This window comes from Antechinus flavipes, chromosome 2 (genome assembly GCF_016432865.1).
Source record: "Antechinus flavipes isolate AdamAnt ecotype Samford, QLD, Australia chromosome 2, AdamAnt_v2, whole genome shotgun sequence".
Lineage (NCBI taxonomy): Eukaryota > Metazoa > Chordata > Mammalia > Dasyuromorphia > Dasyuridae > Antechinus > Antechinus flavipes.
This window is the reverse complement of record NC_067399.1, coordinates 147748929-147770997: the sequence shown is the minus strand read 5'-3', so window position 1 is coordinate 147770997 and position 22069 is coordinate 147748929. Positions and strand designations below refer to the sequence as shown.

Below are 22069 nucleotides of genomic sequence, written 5' to 3'. Positions count from 1 at the left end.
CTATAAATTGCTTTGCGATCTTTAAAGTATTATAGCAGCACTAGTTTCTGTTATTGTTCTTTTGATTGGTTCTGAAGGTCTGTTAAAGACTCAGTTCATTGTCTATAATTACATCTCCTAGGTGCCAGCTGGCTACCCACTATGACCAGGGCAATGTCCTTATAAAGCATGAACCAGGTCAAATCCTGTGCCTGAAAGCTTCAGGGGATAGTGTTTCTTTCTTGCCACAGACTTGAGCTACATCCAGTTTTGCTTGAAGTAAGTGGGCCATGGAGCTTGGCAATCTCCTTCCTTCCTTCCTTCCTTCCTTCCTTCCCTTCTTCTTTCCTTCTTTCCTTCCTCCCTCTCTTCCTTCCTTCCTCCCTCTTTCCCTCCCTCCCTCCTTCTTTCCTCTCTCCTTCCTTCCTTCTTTTCTTTCTTCTTTCCTTATTTACTTTCTTCCCTCCCTTCTTTTCTCCCTTCTTCCCTCTTTCCTCCCCTCCCTCCCTTCATCTTTCCCTCTCTTCATCCCTCCCTCTTTCTCTTTTTCTCCCTTCCCCCTTTCTCTCCCTACCTCCATTACTTCCTTCCTTCCTTCTTTCTTTCTTTCTTTCTTTCTTTCTTTCTTTCTTTCTTTCTTTCTTATCTTTCTTCTTCCTTCTCTCCATGATAAGAAATGATGGTAAAGGTAGGACTGAGGGAAATAGAGTCTTTCTGAAACTCCAATTCAATTTAATTGGACAAGCATATCAAGTAGTAACAAGCATTTATTAAGAAATGACTATAGAACCAGGAAATATAGTAGGTAAAGGGGATATAAATCTATATACATGGTCAATCAGCCAGTCCCTCAACTAGCATCTATTAGAGGTTTTCTACATGCCAATCACTATGCTAAGTGCTGGGGATATAAAGAAAAGTATAAGATCACCTGCTCTCAGGGGCTTTTATTTGTGTGTGTGTGTGTGCATCTTCCCATTTAGGTAAAGATGGGACCCATGCAAAGTGATTGGAGAGGGCATTTACAAAACAGGAAACATGGAAAAACCTCTTGAAGAAAGTGGCTTTGTAGCTGAACTTTTCTGAACCTCAGTTTCCTCACTTGTAAAATGTGTTTGATGATGTGACATTACCAGATTTACAGAGCTGTAAGGAAGAAGCTTTGTAAGCCTAAAAACTGTCACCAGAGAGCCAAAAATTGCCTCCCAGGAGCTCTAAATCCCAAGGTTTTCCTTCTAGATCTCACACAGCCTTGAGGAGGGGACTCTGAAGTTTCTATTTCCATATGTCTCTGGGATGCTCCTGACATTTCACCAAATCATCTCCCAGACAGACAGGTGTCAAATATTCATGAAGATGGTTTGCTTCCTCCCTTCCCTCCCCCTTTCCCTGCTGATTTGAGCAAACTTATGCAGGCATCTTTGCCATCTCCTTGAAGCCTGCCTGTCTCTGCCGAGGCTTTTGGAGCTCTCAGTGTTTCCCCAAATTATCCCCTTATTAATATAATAGATGGGAATAGTGCTGGGAAGAGATCCTTGTTCAGGCAGTGGAATAAAGTAGGTAATCTTTGGAGTTGATTTCCTTTCAGATGCTATGATGTTCCAGTTATTGGATTGCTACTGCCCACCTCAGTTTCCTCATCTGAATTTTCCCAAACTGAACAAATCTCTCTCCTGTCAGACTTACTCAAGTTTTGAAATCCTCAACTAACTAATGCATTTAATATAGAAAAAAATAATCCAGTCCTGAATGTAGGCTTGCTATCCCAACCCTTTGAAAAAATAAGCCTTTATGAAAGCATCTTTTAACTAGACATGTGTCAACTCTTAGACAGTTGAGACAGTGAAGCCTCTGAATCATGGAAGATACCAGTGCTGTTTGTTTTCTCTAGGCAAGGATTCTTAATCATTTGTGTGTGTGTCATCAACGCCTTTGGTATTCAGGCAAAACCTACAGACTCCTTTTCAGAATCATGTTTTTAAATAATTGAAGGAAATGCTAAATTAGAGATTAGTGAAAATAAAGATTAGAGATTTCCCCTTATCCAAGATCATGGGCCCTCAAACCCCTATTCATTGTCCCAGGATTTTACTCTGAGAGAAGGTAAACAAGCACTATATGGCACACGTAGGGAAAAAAAAAACATTATAGATAACTCATTTGATCCTTACAATAACTCTGGGAAGTGTTTGTTATTATTCCCATTTTACAGCTAAGGAAACTGAGGCAGACATGGGTGAAGCATTTCATCTGAGGTCACACAGCTAGCAAAGTCTGAATTCTTTGAATTCAGGCCTTCTTGATGCCGAGGCTGGCATTATATCCCCAATCTATCTAGTTATATTTAGGGAGAAAGTGGATTGCAGATTCGATCTCTTGAAAAGGCTCTTTAAAAAGATTCAGTTACAATCTCTTGGACCCTTTGAATTTTTTTCTGATTGATCCCTGCCTTTTCACTCACCTCCCAAACTGAAGAGACCTTAACTATTTGGAGAATTTGGAGAAGCTCCTCTTTCAGCCATCATCAGCAGTGCTTCAGTACTTCTCTTAGCAAAATGGCTCGTGGGACAGTTGGAATCTTACATGAGTCCAGTGCTTGTTCTGCCATTGATGTTTTTGTGGCTCTGGATCAATCTGAGTGTATGTCTTCCTTGTCTGTCAAATGAGGGGCCTGGATAAGTTGGTTTCCAGTCCTAGGGTTCTATTGATGTATAGTGAACTAGTTTAGACTTGGAATAAGGGGACTGGCTGTGCTAACTACTACCTACAGGACCTTTTGCATGCATGTCATGGATCCCTTGGGGTGAAGCTGCTAAGGGACCTCTTTTCAGAATCATGTTTTTTAAATAATTGAAAGAAGTGATAAGTTAAAGGTTAAAGATCACTTAATGCCTCTGGGTTTTAGTGTTTCCCTTTGAACATAAGGGACCTTAGGGGAAGAGACTTGAGAGAGGGATGATCTGAAATAGGCATCCTCCCTTTCTTCAAGTCTCTCCTCCCCTAAGGTACATTTCATAGAAGATGTGAAAAGTTAGAGACTAGATCAACTCTAAATTTTCCAAGTCTAAATCCCACAAATCCCATTTTATATGTAGCACCTATGGAGGATATAAAGGAAATGATAGTCATATCCCCCAAGTTCTTAAAAGCTTTATGTTGTATAATACGAGTGGGATCCCCAATGATCTTAATTAGGAGGAACACGGGATAAATATAAAATCTTGCACAGAAGTTTATGAATTCATCTATAGAGTACATGATGAGGGAGGCCTTGACAGCAGTTTAGATGAGAAAAATCTGATTTTTATTTTTTATTTTTACTGAACTGCAAGCTTGATATATCTGCTGTGTGATACGGCAGTCAAATGGCTACTGTGATTTTCAGGATGCATTAAGAGATCCAGTCAGGCCAGGACTGGGGGAGTGCTGGTTCAGCTGGGCTCTGCCTGCCCAGTCCACATTTGGATTATTGTATACAGTTCAGAATACCACATGCTAGGAAGAATAATGAATATTTAGAGGAGAGTAGACAGGACAGTGAGGGACTTGAAACCATGTCATAGCAGGTCTTTGAGAAGAGTTTAATGATTGGGGTATTGTAGTGAAGCCTTTGGATAGGGACTCTGTTAGATGACCTGTAGGGACATAGAGTAGTGGACCTGGAGTCAGGAAGAATTGAATCCAAATTTAGCTTCAGATATTCACTAGCTGTGTTATCCTGGGCAAATCACTTAACCCTGCCTGCTTCAGTTTCCTTATCTGTAAAATAAGCTGGAGAAGAAAATGGCAAACCACTCCAGTATCTTTGTTAAGGAAATCCATTAAATAGGGTCATGAAGGGCTGGACATGATTGAAAAACAATTTAACTAAATTAACCAAGGTGCCTGTTGGTTTACAAAAAATCAGGTACAATTGAACAATAACATTTTGGGGCAGTTAGATGTCAGAAGGACCTGGAGTCAAGAAGACTACCTTCTTGAGTTCAAATTTGGCTTCAGATACTCACTAGTTATATTATCAAGTCACTTAATCCTGCTTGCCTCAGTTTCCTCGGCTGTAATATGAGCTGGAGAAGGAAGTGGCAAACCATTCCAGTATTTTTGCTAAAAATTTCAAATAGGGTCGTAGAGAATCAGACACGACTGATAAACAATTTAACTAATTAACCAAGGGGCCTGCCTGTTCCCAATGATTCCAGCTCTTGAAACCAGTGCCTGGTACAATGTAGGTGCTTCATAAATATTCGTTGGTATTGATGTTGAAGATTCTAATATAGTTGAGCAAGAAATACACACACACATGAAAATATTACAAATAACAAAACACTATCAGAGTACCACAAAGCAATATAAGATTAGTATTTAAATTTATGATATTATTTGAATCTAGGTTAGGGAGAACTTAACAGTAGTCAGTTTGGTCAGGGAATAGAACAGGGGGAAAAGTACTTCAGGAGATGAAAAATGCTAAAAATGCCTCAAAAGATGCACAGAAGCCATGTATTCAGGCAATGACTGATATGGTTGAATGGATAGATTGGATTCCAGACTAAAGATTTCAAACTTGATCCAAATAAGGTCATAAGATTTGGATCTAGAATAATAATGATGATGACAATAAATATCTTTTATATATCACATTAAAGTCTGCAAAGTACTTTATAAAATTTGTATCATTTGATTTCCCCAACTATCCTATAAGATAGGGTCTAGTATTATCTTCATTTTACTGATGAGAAAACAGGCCAAGAGAAAGAGGTGATTAGTTTACAGTAACACAACTAATAAGTCTGAAGCAGGACTGATATGGAATCTTCCTTCTTCTTTCCCTTCTCCAATAATCACCTGTGTGTTCAGTCTTTTCAGTCATGTCCCACTCTTCATCACCTCATTTGGGGGTTTTCTTGGCAGAGATACTGGCGTAGTTTGCCATTTCCTTCTGCAGCTCATTTTATAGATAAGGAAACTGAGGCAGACAGGGCGAAATGACTTGCCCAGGATCACAGACTAGCAAGTAAGTATCTGATCCTGGATTTGAGTTCAGATCGTCCTGATTCCAAGTCCAGTGCTCTATCCATGGGGCCACCTATGTCCAAGACTATGAGCTAACTAGATTGAAATGTCTTTGTGAAACATTTAACAAAATAAACAAAAATTCATTAGAACTTAGATAATGTTGATCTTTGGTTTTCTAAGCCTTTAGCAGTCTGCAAGTTTCCTTATGTATCTTGGTTTTTATCTTGTGTTTTGACAATCAGTACTCTGGATTTCATTGCTCTCTCTGATCTTCCTCCATCCTCCAGGTCTTGTTTATATTCCAATAATCACAATTACAGAAAGCTTTGGCAGGAAGCAGCCTTTTGTCTGAAAAAAGATCTGGGAATTATAGTAGCCCACAAGCTCCCTAGGAGTCAGTAGTGGGATTCAACAGGCAAAAAAGTGAAATGTCTCCATTAGGAGACAAATGTTGTCCAGAATTAGGGAGAATATAGGGACTGCTCAGGCAACATCTTGACTATTGGGTTCAGTTCTAGGTGCAACGTAGGAGGAAGGGCATTGATTACTGGGGAGCATGTAGAAGAGGAAGCCAGTGAAAGATGAAGATCTGGGAATATTTAGCTTGAAAGAGAGAAGGCTTGGGGGAGAGTGCAGGTAGGAAAGGGCATAATTATCATTGAGCATTTTTTCATCTTGTGGAAGACGTATTAGGTGTATTCCGTGCTGGCTCCAGAGGATAGAACCAGGATCAGTGGGTAGAAGGTGCACAGATGCACAGTTAGGCTGGAAATAAGGAAAAACTTATGTAAGAGCATTTTCAAACCTTTATTTAAGTCCTATGTAAATGTCACTGTGTGTGCTGAATGTATTGCGGGGCCTTGGGGAAATGCAAACATCAATACGTTCTTCCAGCATGAGCTCAGAGAGATGGGACCTGTACATAAATAGCAGCCGAACAAAATAAGCTCTGACAAGTGCCCAGAAGAAATACAAAGGGTCACGAACGTTCCCAGGGATGGAGAAATGTATTTCTGATTAGGAAGTGAGGGAGGATCAGGGAAGGCTTCACAGGAAAACTGGCATTTAAAATGTGTCTTTGAGAAGAAGCTGGCTTTCAATGAATGGTGATCTGATGAAGAAGGAGGTCATTCTTAGAGATGCTAATGCTGTGAGCCATGGTAGAGTGGGTCAATGGCGGGGGGAGCAGTGAGAGGGATGACATATTTTTGGAATCATGAACAGGTCAGTTTAGCTGGAGTAGGGTGATAGGAAGCTGGAAAGTTGAAACCAGATTTTGTATGGTCTTGAAGACTAAACTAGTTAGGGAATTTAGACTTGCTATAATAGATAATAGGAAGTCAGCGAGGATATTTGAACGGGATATCAGATTTGTCTTAGGAAGATTATTTTGGTAAGAGGATGATGGACTAAAAGAATAGAAGTATGAAGAATGGTTAAGAGACTGTTGCAATAGTATAGGCAAGAGCCTATAGTCTGAGCTGGGGTGTGGAGTAAAAAGGAAATCAGTGCAAGGGATGTTACAGTGATAGCACTGACAAGTCTTAGGTTGGATACAGAGCAGCTGATTGGTGCAGTGGACAAAGTGCTGGATTCGGAGCCAGGAAGGCTTGAGTTCACTTTGCAGCTTTGTGATTCTGGGAAAGTCATTTAACCCCCATTTGTCTCAGTTTCCTCATCTGTAAAAATGAGCTGGAGAAGGAAATTTCAAACCACTCCAGTGTCTTTGCCAAGAAAGCCCAAATGGGATCACAAAGAGCTAAACATACCTGAAAATGACTCAACAAAAGGTTTGATATAAGTATAAACTACCTACCTATCTACTTAGAGCAGTGCCAAAGTGAAATGAACTGCTTTGGGATTACTCTCTCACTGGAGGTCTTTGCATAATTACAGAGATTTATACATAGTAAATACCTGATAAATGTCAGATTAGATTGAATTCAAGTCAAAACTGAATGACCCTTATTGGGTGGAGGAGGGATCTTCAGGTATCAGTTGGGTTAAATGTCAAGAGGTCTGTAAGGTTCTAGGATTTCCTCACAATTTAAGTTATTCAGAAGTGGCCTGGGCTGTTTCTAGAAGCTGTGAGCTCTACCTTCTTGGAAACCTTTAAGCAAAGTTTGGATGACCACTTGTTGGAGGATGCAGTAGGTGGGATTCTTGTGCCATTGCAGGTTGGACTAGATGCTTTCTGAAATCCCATTCAACTCTGAGATGCCATCATTTGTTGAAGGGAGAGTAATTGAAGCAACACAACACTGCATACTGAGGATGAAGTAGGCACCAGAATCCCAAGGAGTCTCCTGAATAGTTGTGGTGGTCCTTGGAGAGCAGTAGTGTTGGGTTTTAGTCCTGCCTTTGCTACTACCTGACTTTGTGACTTTACCTTTCTGTCTCATATTTTCCTCATCTATAGAATGAGGAACACATACTAAATGGTCCCCTCCAAGTATTAATTTTCTGGGTCTTATTTTCCTCCTCTGTAAAACGAGGAACTTAAACTAGTTGGTCCCCTGCAGGTATAAAATTTCTGTGTCCTATTTTCCTCACTTATAAAATGAGGAACTTAAACTAGACGATTCCTTTTAGGTATAAAATTCTATGAAGTTTTAGAATTCCATCCTATTTTTTTTGACATGGGGTAAACATTTAGAGAGGAAGGAGAACCTCACTGAATTTAGATTCAGTAATAATAATAATATTAGTAAGAACTAACTGACATTTGTATAAAATTTTAAGGTTTGTGAAAGCAAATGTAGCTAAAGCAGATTTTCTTACTTGATTCTCATGATGCCCCTGTGGGGTAGGTACTATACATATTATTGTACCCATGCTACAGAGAAGGAAACAAATTTAAGGAAGTTAAATGATGTGCACAAGTCAAATAGCTAGTATATTTACAAGTGGGCTGTGAGGTCCCTTGTATTTCTTGAGTCACCATTTTTCACTAGAATGGAAGTACATAGGGATCATTAAATAGTTTATATGAAAGAGTCCCAGGGATGAGGTAGGGTGAAGGTATAGTAGTGATTCATGGATTGTAAGATCACTGAGCCAAGAAGACCAAATGGCAGCCCAGAAAAACGATGCCATCTTGGTTTTCTGCTTGGCTTCAGGGAGCAAACCTAGGACCAGGAGGTGGACATTACAGAGAAGTAGACTTTGAGTCTTTAGAAATAAAGCCTTCCTAATGGTGAAATCTCTCTAGAAATGGAATGGGGGTAATCTGATAAAATTTTAGGCTTCCTAACCCTCAAGTTATCAGTGACAGAAGGACCCCCTGCAAGGAGAGAAATTTCCTTAATTCCAATACCTTCTCTCTGTTACTTATTTCTAATTTATCCACATATAGCTTGCTTTGTATTTATTTGAATGTTGTTCTTCTTCCATTAGAATGTAAGCTTCTTGTGGGCAGGACTGTATTTTGCCTCTTACTGAATCTTTAGTTCTTAGCATTGTGCTTGGCTGATCGTAGACACTTAATAAGTGTTTATTGTTTGATTGATTCGGGGTGGGAAGCTTGACTAGTTGTCCTCCCTTGGTGCTGGAATCCTAGGGTAATGATAATATCTGATACCCTATAACTGTGAAACCTAAAATAAGATAAGGTTTCTATTTCTAGTCTCAGTGTGATTTTGGGCATACCCCTTTTTTTTCTGGGGTTATTTTCTCATTTCTAAATGAGTTCTAAAGTAACAAGGTTAGCCTGAAGTAAGCCAAGACTTAGGGAGGATATGACAGTATTTGAATATAGGAGGAGGGATGGTGGTTCTGGTAGTACCAGAGAGCTTAACAGTTGTAGAAACTTAAAAAAAAGGTTTAGAATAGGTAGACAAAAAACCTTCCTACCAGCAGAGCTTTTCCAGAGTAGAATGGGCCATTTCAGGAGATTTAGTAATCTCCCCTTCACAGAAGGTCTTTAAAGAGAGGGATGACTCACTGCTTTTTGGAAATGTTGCTATTGTTTGTCCTTCCTCCTCAAAGAGGACCAAGACATCAGGGAGGTGATGCTATGACATGCAAGTGAAGGAGGGCTGTGTGAGCCATCTGGGTCAAGGGACCAGATATAGATCAAGATGCCTGGAGATGGCCCTGGATGAAATGGGAGACCTTGGCGGATTTAGCACAGTGCCTAGCACATAATACGTATTTAATACATACATATTGCTTGCTTGACTGATTGACTGAAGAGGAATTCTTATTCCTATCTGAGCTGGACTCAGTAGGGTTGAAGTTTGAGTTTCTGTGGTTCCTATAGAGGGTCTCTGGCCAGGTGGAAGGTCAGGTAGGTATTAGAGGGAACTCAGTTATAGGAAGCCCCCTCATGCTCAGATGGGGAGGGTTGTTACTTGGTCACTACCTGTTCAGAATCTGATGATTCTGTCCTAATGGGATGCTCTTTGCTTCAGGAAGAGATGAAGGAGACAGATGGCAGCCTCCTGGGAGACCCCAGCCAGACCCCTCTGGGCAAGAAGGAAAGCACTAAATGGCAGAAGCCACGGCTGACTCGCAAAGCCCTGATGAAATGCTGTCTGGTGAGATGGATCCTGTCCAGTGCTGCTCCTCAGGGCTCAGGTAAAGGGACTGGCCAGGAGATGGACTGACTGGTTGTTTGCACAGAGGGTATGGGGAATAGCAAAGGAGACTCCTTGGCCATTTGTGGGGCTGGATCTGGGCTAGAGATTCTCAGAACTCAGAAAGTCCTGAATTTGGACCTGAGAACCTGCATTCAAATGCTGGCTCCAACTTTTGTTACCTGTGTGATGCTGGGCAAGTCTTGAAGTGATGGTCTTGAACTAAACATTCCCCTTTCTATCTCCGAGTCCCCCTGACCTTCCTATGGACTAAGTTCCTCCATGTATTTCTTTGTGAAAGTGTGTGTATTCAACTTACTCATTCATTCATTCATTTGTTAATCAATCCATTCATCACTTATTCAGCCAACATTTATCAAATGTCTCCTATGTATCAGGCTCTGTACAAGGCACTTAGGAGAGTACAAAGAAGAGCAAGGTATCATTCATGGCATCAGTGAGCATACAGTTTAACAGAGAAGGTAAGGGAGAAGATAGGGCTGCAATATAAGCTATTGTCTATGTGCCACGTGGTTACCCTAGAAAATATGTGTTTTAGGAATGTTAAAAGTTCTAGGTACTTAAAGTTGAATGAGTATAAATGAGGATGACAGCTAACATTTATAAAATGCTTATTATGTACCAGGCACTGCACTAAATGCTTTATGATTATTATCTCATCCAATCTTCACAAAAACTTTATGAGATAGATGCTATTATTATCCTCATTTTACAGATGAAAAAAAACTGAGGCAAATAGAGGTCAAATGATTTAACCAGGGTCACACAATTAATAAGTGTCTGGGGTTGACTCTGAATTCAGGCCTTCCTGACACCACGTACGGCACTCTATCTGCTATATGATTTCACTGTGTGAGGAGCTATAGGAGAAGGCACTGGAATTGGACCCTGAAGGACAGCTTGGATTTTAAGAGATGAGATGAAGGAGTGAGGTAGGGTGGGACTGGTAGGAAATTGGAAATGCTTTGGAAAGTATTTGCTATCTGGGGGCACCATGTTAAATGGATTGCTCTCATTTATTTGTGGCAGGCTGAAAAATGAATACAGAGATCTTCCAAGAAGAAATATAATGGTTTTAGGTCCCTTCAACATCAAAGGGAAACCTAGGAATTCAAGGAAAAATTAGAGAATAGTAAAGGAATTTGAGGTATATTTTTTCTTCCTTCAGGAATGGCTGATCAATTAATCAATAAGCACCTTTATATTTTATGCTCCCAGAATGCATCAAGCATTCTGGTTCAGAGGATACAAAGACAAAAATGAAATCATCCCTGTACTGAAGCAGCTTACTTTCTACTAGGAAGAAATATGTATAATGTGAAGCAAATATAAAATGAGTAAATATAAAAAAATGATTAGGGAGAGATGAGCAAAATATCCTAGGTTCAATAGTTTAATTTTTGTGAGAAAGGAGACAGTACTCCTTTAGCATTTTAACAAGAGAAAGTAAATATAAATATATGTGTATATAACATATATATAAATATAATATAAATATATACACATGTATAAAATGCAAAGAAAGTTGGTGATAGTTCATCTAGGCTAACCTTATCATTATACAAATGAAGAAAGCACCAAAAACTTGGTGAGGGAGGAAAGGAAAGACCTCTTATATGAAGTAGCACTTAGTTGAGTCTTAAAGGGAGTTTGGGATTCTAAGAGATGAAACTGTGGAGGGAGTGCATTATAGGTTTGGAGCATAGCCTCCAACATTATGCCAACCACTGAGGATACAAGACAAAATAAAAAACAAAAAAATCTTTGATGGAATTCTACTGAGTTTAACAATTTATAAACATATAAGTAAACACAAATAGCCTAAATTTTTAAAACTCTTTTTTTGAGTTCTAAATTCTTTCCTTCCTTCTGACCCTTCTTCTACCCATTGAAAAGGCAAGTAATATGATATTTATATCTGTTAAGTCATGCAAAACTCATTTCCATATTAGCCATAAATACCAGTACTTCAAGTACCAAAACAATTTTGGGGATGGGAAATGCTTCTGAAGAGGTAACAGCTCGAAGGGAATGAAGGATTTTTAAAGGTGCCAGCGAGGAGAGAGTAAATAGGGCACACTCATAGCTTGAACCAACAGTAGCAGCAGATTGGAAAAACTTTTCCAAGAGCTAGAGAGGTCTAGCTAGGTCAGTCAGAGGTCCAGGATTCTCAATAATAAGAACAGGCCAGCCCTAGACTCTGTTAAACTAGACTCTATAGTGTGTGCCTGGAACTAGCAATGTGTTTGGAGTCTGTGCCCAGACTCTTACTTGAAATAAAATCATGTTTATTGTCTTGAGGGTGGCAGGCTGGCAGCACCAGGAGCTGGGAGATAGGAGTGGAGGTAACGCTGGGATACCAGTCCAAGAGCCGTGCCTGAAGATGATGGAAGTTCATCTAGGCTGAACCTGTCATTTACAAATGGGAAACACACCCAGAAGATAACCCTCAAGATGGCCAGGGACCATAGGGAATGACTGAGGAAGGACAGAGAGTGGTCAGAAATAGGTTGGGACAGGGAAAGAAGGGGGAAAAGTTAGGTAGTGCAATGAATAGAGCATTGGGCTTGGAATCAGGAAGATTCATCTTCATGAGTTCAAATCTAACCTCAGATACTTTCTAGCTGGGTGACTCTGGTAAGGGAACCTATCCCTTTACCTCTGAATTCTATTGGAGTGATGGAAGGAGAAGGGGCTCTACCTTCTTGGAAATCCTTTTACCCTAATTATTCTATTTTGTCTCCATCGGAGTAGGGAGAAGGAAGGGGAAGGGGGCTCTACCCTTCTGGAAATCCTTTTACCCTTATTATTCTACTCTGTCTCCATCAGAGTAGAGTGAAGGAAGGGGAAGGGGGCTCTACTCTCCTGGAAATCCTCTTTTATTATACTACTCTGTCTCCATCAGAGTAGGGTGAAGGAAGGGGAAGGGGCTCTACCCTCTTGGAAACCCTTTTACCCTTATTATTCTATTGTCTCCATCAGAGTAGGGTGAAGGAAGGAGAAGGGCTCTACCCTCCTGGAAATCCTCTTTTACCCTTATTATTCTACTCTGTCTCCATCAGAGTAGGGTGAAGGAAGGGGAAGGGGCTCTACCATCCTGAAAAATCCTCTTTTACTCTTACATTGTACGAATCTTCCTTCTTCCTTTCAAATCAGCAAGGCAAGAGGGTAACCTTATAATAACCTTGGCTTGGCTGTTCTCCCCGAATTCTGGCTGTAGAGAGCCAATCAAATCACTTTTTCAATGGAGTTCTCCACAGCTCCCTCTCACCTTTCTACATCCCTCACCCCCTTTCAGTTCTGGTGGTTACAGTATAAATGTCAGTAGTTACAAATTGAATTCTTCCTTCGCATTGCCTTACTTCCACTAATGAAGTTCTGTCTCCCTCTGCTGGTCAGTATGTAAATGATGAAGCCAGGGCTCTCTCAGGATGGGAATTCTAGGATCAAAAATTAAGTCATCTAATCTGACTCCAAGAAACTGAGCCCCAGAGGATAACCCTCTAGATGACTGTGGACCATAAAGAATGGGGACTTAGGTGGTGCAGGGGATAAAGTGCTGGGCTTTGCGTCAGTAAGATTCGTTTTCAAATTCAACCTCAGACACTTGCTAGCTGTGTGATTCTAGATAAGCCATTTAATTTTTTGTCTCAGTTTCTTCATCTGTAAAATGAGCTGGAGAAGGAAATGGCAATCCTTTCCAGTAATTCTGCCAAGAAAACTAAACAACAGGGAAAGGTGTGCGCCAGAACTGGGGGCTAATTTGTACCCTCCCCCCTGTCTCTAGGGAGCACAAAGAGTAGAACCTTATCCAGGAATTGTTTCATCTGGGACAAAGACAGGGAAGTGTGGTGGTAGAGAGGACAAAAGTTGGGGTGGTGGTGGTGGCAGTAATCCCCCATTTTCTCTCTCAGTTATGACCTTGGGTAGAATGGAACAACAGAGGCACCTGGAAACTTCCTTGGGAATTAATTTCATGGAGGACATACAACCTTGGTCATTGTTTGCACTGCTGTCAGAGGTGGAATAACTTAAAGAATATTTGACCTTTTGTGAAACAGGTTTTCTGTTTTTGTATGGCTAGGATCAGAGAGAATCTGGACCTATTTCTTTCACTTTCTAAAAATTGCCTCACCTATAAAAATGAGCATGATAGAATTTATATTTCCTCAAAGGATTGTTGTAAACCTTTCAGTACTAAAAATATAAATAATAATAATTATTATGTCTATGGAATTTCCCTGATGTACTAGTCTATTTTGTCAAGAAGTCAAGCAAAAGAAATCCTGGATAAGGAATAGATTGGACTCAGGAGGCTAGAGAGAGGTATATAAAGCAGAAAGCAATCAGTACAATTTATTCTGCTCAGCTGGTTAATGACTCCATTCTGTGCACTGCTACCTGCCTCACCTGTGAATAATTGATACCCCTATAAAAACCTTTACTGCCTGTATAGTAAAGTCACTCCTACTGCACTTAAAGAATGGTTTGCATTTACTCCTCCTGCTGCATTTAAGGATAGTATTTCTAAAAATTAAAACCTTGATATTGTGGAAAGAGCTCAGAATTTCCATTTCTCCATCTGTAAGATAAGGCAGTTAAATTAATTGATTCATAAGATACTCTTTTTTTTTGAACTTCAGTTACACATTCCAGTGTCTATTACCCTAAACACAAATTCTTCTTTGTATCTAAGTTTATTTAACAAATATTTGTTGAACCATTACTATTTGGGGGAGTCCTATGCTGGGTAGCTAGGAGGTGCAAAGTATAGAGTCTGGAATCAGCAATACCTGAATTTGCTAGCTGTGTGACCCTGGGCAAGTCACTTAACCATGTTGCCTCCGTTTTCTTATTTGTCAAATGACTAATAATCTGGAGAAGGAAATGTGAAATGACTCCAGTATCTTTGCCAAGAAATCCCAAATGGGGTTGTGAAGAGTTGGACATAACTGAAAATGAACAATAGCAATAACAACAATAACTATAACAATCTGGACACTGTGGATAATTTATGAGAAGACCCTAGCCAAGAAGTTAAAATCTAGGAGGGATTTAAGGCAGTTACAAAAATAATACAGACAGTCTAATTAGGAAAAACAAGAATCTTCAGGGGAAGTTTTAAGGAAGAGAAGATGATTTCTTTCTGATCAGAGTGATTAGGGAGATTTCCTACTAGTGATAATTGTACAATATGAGATGGAAATGGCCAACTACTCCAGTATCTCTGCCAAAAACACCCCAAATGGGATCACAGAGAGTTGGACACTATTTAATTAACTGGACAAAAGATTGGAGAGAAGAGAGAGTGGGGAGAGAGAATTATAGTTGGCAGTTATTTTTATATGACATTTTACAAATATAATAATTTTATTCTATCTTCATGATGAACCTGAGAGGTCATTGCTGTTATTGTCCCCATTTTGCAGATAAGAAAACCAAGGTAGACTGAGGTTAATTTATTTGGCCATAGTCCCACAATTAATGACTCACAACAAGTGATTGTTGTGAGGATGAAATGGGCTACTTGCAGAACATTAGGTAAATCTTAACTATTTTTGTTTTAATTTTTCCCCTCAGCTGGAGCTTCTTGACTACTCTTGCTCTGAGCTGGGATCTATCATTTTTCTTTGAAGGCATTTGGATTTGTGGGGATCAGGTTCTATTATGCATTAGGGTGTGGTCTCCTGGGATTGTTGTCAGCACAGACATGAATTCATGTCTTTAACTTCAGCTTCAGGGTCCTATCCATTAACCTGTATCACAGTTTATGATGGGGTATGAAGGGAAAAGGGCTTGAATTCGAGGGAGAGAGAATAGAAGGAGGGGACATGTAGATCTGGGAACTGTAAAGGAGTATAAATGGACAGACAGGCTTCCAGATTTACTGGATATGGAGGATGAAAGGGATAGTAGGTCTGTGTGTTCTTAATTCTGCCATTTTGGGGCCACATAGAGTAATGCATGGAAGACCAAGGTACAAGTCTTTCCTTAGAATTTATAAGCTGGATGACCTTACACTTACATTCTCAGTTTCCTCATTTTAAAATGAGAGTAATAATAATATTAATAATAATAATATTAGAATAATAATAGCACCCACTTCACAAGATTGTTGTGAGGATGAAATGGGCTACTTGCAGAGCATTAGGTAAATCTTAGCTATTTTTGTTTTAATTTTTCCTTTCAGCTGGAGCTTCTTGACTCCTCTTGCTCTGGGCTGTAATCTGTCATTTTTTAAAAAGGCATTTGGATTTGTGGGGATCAAGTTCTATTATGCATTAGGGTGTGGTCTCCTGAGATTGTTGTCAGGGCAGAGATACATGGAGACTTCTGGGGGAAGCTTTAGGAGCTCTTGGGAAGTTGGGATGGGCAACAGGAGAAAGAGAAAGGGGGAGAAGGTAGGTTGAATTCTGTGGGCTGAAGGCCTACTACAAGCTTCTTCACCTTAGTCAATAAACATTAAGTAAGCACCTACTATGTGCCAAGCACCATGCTAAGTGCTGAGGAGACAAAGAAAGGCAAAAGACAGTCTTTGGTCCTGAGGAGCTCATAATCTATTGCAGCCCAGTGACAAGGACAGCAGTAGGAGGTGGTCCCCTCACCAGTCAAAGTTGATTACTAACTCCTTCTACCTGGGCCTAGAGTCAGAAAGATCCCCGAGTTCAAATGTGGATTCAGATACTTTCTAGCACCCTCTTTGCCTTAGTTTCCTCATCTGTCAAATGAGTTGGAGAAGGAAATGGAAAGCTACTCCAGTATCTCTGCAAAGAAAATCCCAAATGGGGTCATGAAAAATTGGATATTACTGAAAATGAGTGAACAATAACAATAATGATAACAAATACCTCTTTGCTGACTGTGCCAAAATGTGTGTGTGCACGCAGGCGCACGTGCGCCTGTGCTAAAGACCAAAGAAGATGCAAGAGGGGTCCCAGAACAGACAGGTCTCAACTCCTGGACCCTCCAGTTCCCCTTTGATGTTACTCTACTGCCAAGAAGCAAAGGGATTCTGCCTTCGGGGTGACCTGAATGCACTGATATCACACTTCTCAGCTGAGAGAGCAAATCAACAACACCTCCCTGGGCACTTACATAGCAGGGCCAAGAATAGAACCCCAGAGGTCTCAGCCCCTGGCCCTAATCCCTGCACTATCCCAGGCCTGGGGAAGGAGGGAGAATTTCCATGCCATCAATGCTACCAGTCTCAAGGGGAAACTAGGGGAAGTCTGGAGGGGACAATGGGAGAGGAGGGGTCTTCAAGACCTACTGGAGGATCAGAACTTAGGGAGTTGGGTTGGGAAGACTCCTAAAGGCTCTACAAAGAAGGTTGGTGGGAAGGAAGGAGAGTATGAGGGTTAATTTGGGCTTTCCCCAGAGGCAAGGTTTTTAGCTATGCAGTGAAGGATAGAAATGGAGCATGGGACCAAGTGAGATCCCCAAAGGAGGTGGTGGTAAAGGTGGGATGAGGAGGCGGGGGAAACAGTGAGGCAGATTTAGGAGAAATATAGGGTCCCACATTTGGGGTTGGTGCTGGAAGTGGAAGGACTCTCTGGAACTGGGGAATGAACATTTGTGACAGAGACAGAACCCAAGACAGACAGGGGAGATAGAGAATAGACAAAGAAATATACTGGGATGGGGGTAGCATAGGGAGACAGAGATCAAGGCAGAGGATCAGAAAGGAAAAGTGATAGAAAACTATAATTACATATATAGCTAGAGAGCTACAGAAAAAGACTGGGAGAAAGGAATTGCCATAGAAATATCTTGTAACTTAGGGCTCTGTGGAGAAAGAAGAGAACTATAGGAAGAGGAGTTTAGGGGCAGGCAGAGACACACTCAGAAAGAAGGGAAGAGAAAGGAGAAAACTTGGTGAGGTGGGAGAAGGTGAGCTAGCCCAGAGCTAGGAGGAGGGGGGAGTCCTAAGTGAAGCATCTGGGGCAGGAGTGCCTCAGGGAGGAAGCCGAGGTGTCCCGTGCCTGCAAAGCCTGGTAAGGATCTGAAGAAGCAGGATGCAGGGTCGAAGGGAAGACCTGAATGGAGGAGCCCTGGGACCCTCCCAGGAAGTTGCCCTCCGACTTCGACTTCGAGAATGCCAGCATGGCTGCAAGAAACACCTGGGAGACCTCATCAGCTTCTTCTTTCGATTCATTTCTGGGAACCTGGCCCGAGGTGAGGTGGCAGGAAGAGCAGGGGTGATTGAGGAAGCAAACCCTGGAGCCTTGTGGGGGGGACGCTGAGGGACTCCTTCAACTTTAGAAAGGATCAAGTATTTCAAGTAGGATGGTTGCTGTTTGCCCTTCCTTCTCAAAGAGGGAGATGATGCTGTGATATGCAAGTACCTTGGAATTAAATGAGGGAGGGCTGGGCAAGGCCATCTGCCTCACTTTCCCCTCCAGAGCCCTCTGGGTCCAGTGGTCAGATATAGATCAGGAGATGGGTGATCTTGGCCTGGACTGGAGATGGCCCTGGATGAAATGGGAGACCCTGGCCTTAGGAGAGAACTGTGGGGTCTTAGGCTGTAGAGGGCATGCAACTGGAAGCTAGTCTGGTCTGGAGAAGGAAATGGAAAACCACTCTAGTATCTTTGCCAAGAAAACCCCAAATGGGGCAATGAAGAGTTAAATTAAATTAAACCATAACAAAAGCAAAATCAAAATATTTGGAAAGAACAACATTAAAATATTTTGGATTTCTGGAGAACTATTTGGATGGGGCAGCTCTAAAAAAGCATCCCATTTTCTTAGATTCCTCCTGGTAAGGTAAGTCTCTAACTGACTCAATAAGCTTAAGACTTGTCAGTCATCCCCAAATCTGCCATCCTCCTGTTCGGATGCAAGCTCACAAGCAAATGTGACATGAGGCAATCTTCTTTGAATATAGACTTCTGCCTGTTTGAATAGGGGCAAATTGTCATTTTAGATGGTTTTATCTTAAAGGTAGTTTGGCCTTATGCTTAGGTTTCTGGGCTTGGAGTTGAGAAGACCTAGATTCAAATTCTCCTCTGGATCTTACTTAGCTAAAGGACCCTAAGCAAATCATTTAACCTTTAAGTGTTTCCTGAAGCCCCTTAGATCTTCAGTGTCACCACCATTAGATTCTTACTATATGCAAAGCAGTTGTTATTGTATTGGGAGACACAAATTCAAAAGGTAAATAGATTAAAATGATATATTTATTCATCCTATTCTGGATATCACAGACTCTCTCATCCCCTGTATTCTTCACTTCCCATTCCTCACCATCCCTTCTTACAGAGAGAGCTTATTAGATCACTTGGAACATTAACTAAACCTAAGGTGAGTGTTCCCCCAGCTTCCAAGCAATGGTACAGGAGAACACTTTTAATTCAACCTGAACTAGGTGATGCAATGGATAGAGTGCTGGACTTGGAATTGTGAGCTCTTGAGTTCAAATCTGGCCTCAGATATTTACTAGCTGGATGACTCTGGAAAAATCACTTAACATCTGTCTGCTTCATTTTGCTCAAGTATAAAATGGGGATAATAATGGCATCCATCTCCCAGAATTGCTGCAAAGATTAAATGATGTATTTGTAAAGTGCTTTACAAATTTTAAAGCACTATCTAAATGGTAGTTATTATTATGATAACTTAACAAACATTGATTAAAATCATATTCTGTGCAAAGTTTTGGGATATAAAGATTAAAAAAAAAACAACCACCATGCAACATCCATCTTTGTCTAATAGGATAACAAGATTTTGGTGTGAAATTCACTTGTCTGACCAATCTATCTGCCTCCACACCATCCAAGTTGTATAGTCAATTCATAGAGATCAGTCCCTTGCTCACAACCTCTGGCTTTACCAATTGGCTGGAGATGACAAGGCTATAAATTTAGAACTAGAAAGGGCCTCAGAGATTATCTAGTTCTTAACTTTTTCAATTTTGAGGATCCCTACCCACTGAAAAAATAATTGAAGTCTTTTGTTCTTACAGCACAATCATCTCACTTAAACTTGCCCCAACTCCAACTGTTGAATCCATCTTCTAACAAAGAAAACCCAAAAAGCAAAAACAAAATTGGCAATTAACATAATCTACAATCCTAGTTATTCCATCCCACCTACTTCTCCCCACTACCAAGAGGATAGAAGTATCTTTTATCATTTATGTCTCGGGATCTAAATCAGTCATTTCCAATTACTTATAATTTGGCTAAGAACTAGTGAAAGCACTTTGTAAAAATAATAATGTTAGCTAGCAATTATATGGACGTTAAGGTTTTTGTGTTCTCTCATTTTATCCTTACAACAACCCTGTGGAGATAGAGACTATTATTATCCCTTTTTACAAATGAGGAAAGGGAGGCAGATTGCCCAAGATCAAACAGATACTAATCTGAGGTAAGATTCATATTCAGATCTTTTTGACTCTAACATTTTGTCTATTGCATCACAGCTGCTGATGGGATTCATTTTAATAGATAAAGAAACTGAGGTCCAGAGAGTTTAAGTGCCTTGCCAAAAGTCACATAGCCAGTAAATAGAAAAAACCCAGGGCTTACATTTAGGTGCTACAACCCCAAATCCAGAACTCTTTCCACCATATCATACCAACCTGGCAGTTTAATTTTTCGATGTTTTCAATGTGTCCATATTCTGGTTTCTGTGTTGTCCTTGATACTATCTACCTTGCTAGGTAGATCTTGAAAAAATCATTAACCTCTGGGGGATTCAGTTTTCCCATTTGGAAAATGAGAAAGTTGGATTAGAGGACCTCTCCAAGGTCCCTTTAATTCTATCTGTGCCTCTGTGATTCCTATTTATTCTCTTAATAGCTTACAAATTTGCTAAGGGGGCAAAGCCTCTTAAGACAGGAAGTATTCCCTATTGGTTGGAAAATCTCTAACTTTTATAAGCAGCCCAGTGAGGAAAGACAGGATGGATCCCTTCCCAGCAGATGAAGCTGAGATCTCCAGGCAAAATAGAAAGAAAATCTCTTTCACTAGTCTATGTTGGATCTAGGAAAGAAATCAGTCTCCCATTCCTTTGTCTACTCAGGAAGGGAGGAAAATGTCCTAGAGACTGGTAGATACTGAGGAAGGGGCTGCATGAATTTCAGAAGAGAGGACACTGTTGAGTGATGGTGGCAGATTAAAGATTAAATATGTCCTAGGGATGGGATCAGGAGAGGAAAAAGTACAGGGCAGCTGCTACAGGGCTAACAAATCTGAGTCACAGAGAAACCTGGACCAAGAGTTAACAATATAGTATGGGGGTGGGGGACCTAAAGGTTAAAAGAGGTCATTTTGGATTGGGGTGACTTTGAACTCTGTCTCGTCTTTTCTCCTCATTTGCCTTTATAGTCCACTAGGGGTCTGGCTCTTGACTCATAGAGTCAGAGTTTTCTCTATGCTTAGTCTCTTTGAAGTCTCTGCCTTTGAGGTTGGGGGCTAAGAAGCCAAAGTCTATTTGCTTTGGTTCTACCCCAGAGCTGGGCTCAGCTCAGCAGACCTCCTCCCCTTTTCCTCCCAGGGCTCTCTACGGCAGTGAGACCCAGACCAGCAGCGCCCCAATCTCCTTCAGCTCCAAGCCCGGAGCCCAGCTAGGAATCTCGGACTTGTATATCATCTCTGAGACTTGTGGAATAGCCCAATGGGTGGGATGGTTGTTGTTCTGTCTTAGGAGGTCCGCCATCATTTTAACAAGAGAGAGAAACAGCTTTTCCTGACAGATTCTGACCATACCAATGAGAACAGAAGCTGCCCAGCAGGTGAGGGGGCTGGTGGGTGGGAGGTTTAATGAGGATACTTCAGATTTCCTGAGCCTAGATGCTAGGCAGAGGAACTGGGAATTTAGACTTGGCTTTTTGAAATCCTAATACCTAAAGATCTTGACTTAGGGGGACCAGGTTAATCCAAAACGACCTCCTGCTACTAGCTAAGGTTCCTGGACTCAAAATCATATGAGAGCATAGGAATTCAGAGAACATGAATCAGGATTAGAAAATCAAAGGGGCATTAGGGAATAGGGGAGATGACCTCACTATATCTTGTTCTGATTGATATTCCCAAAAAAGAGTCCACTTGACCAGGATTTTATGTTCAGGCTGTAAAAATTCTTATCACAGGTATGGCATAGAGAGTCTAAAAGAATTTTTGTGCCTGCTGATGAGACTGCCAGTGAGTAGATACAGCTCCCCAGGACATAGATCAGAGCTTGATCCACTTACCTCCTCATTTGGAGTCATTGGGAAGCAGTGATGAAATCCATCCATCAACCATCCACCCACTCATCCACCCACCCACATCCATCCATTCACCATCCATTCATCCATCCCTCTCAACCTTCTTTATCCCATCTTACACATGTTGCTATACTCTCTGATGGCCACTTTCCTGGTTGTCCCCCTCTCTTTTTCCTGCCTGAGAGAGATTAAGCAATATAATTGAATTTTGTTGATGACATGATATTTTAAACATTCCAGTATTCTGGAATGTCCCTGGA

At 40.9% G+C, this 22069-nt stretch overlaps 1 protein-coding gene across 4 annotated transcripts in view; it reads left to right on the top strand.

The window, feature by feature from the left end:
- KCNIP3 (potassium voltage-gated channel interacting protein 3) overlaps nt 1–22069 on the top strand; it is a 156566-nt gene that overhangs the window by 18992 nt on the left and 115505 nt on the right. For 3 of the 4 annotated variants that reach the window (XM_051975770.1, XM_051975769.1, XM_051975773.1), the window contains one exon: nt 9408–9573. In XM_051975770.1, coding sequence (XP_051831730.1) covers nt 9408–9573 — 166 coding nt within the window. Of the gene's footprint in view, nt 1–9407; nt 9574–17068; nt 17769–22069 lie in introns of those variants that run through there. The other variant, XM_051975771.1, reaches the window with a different exon arrangement.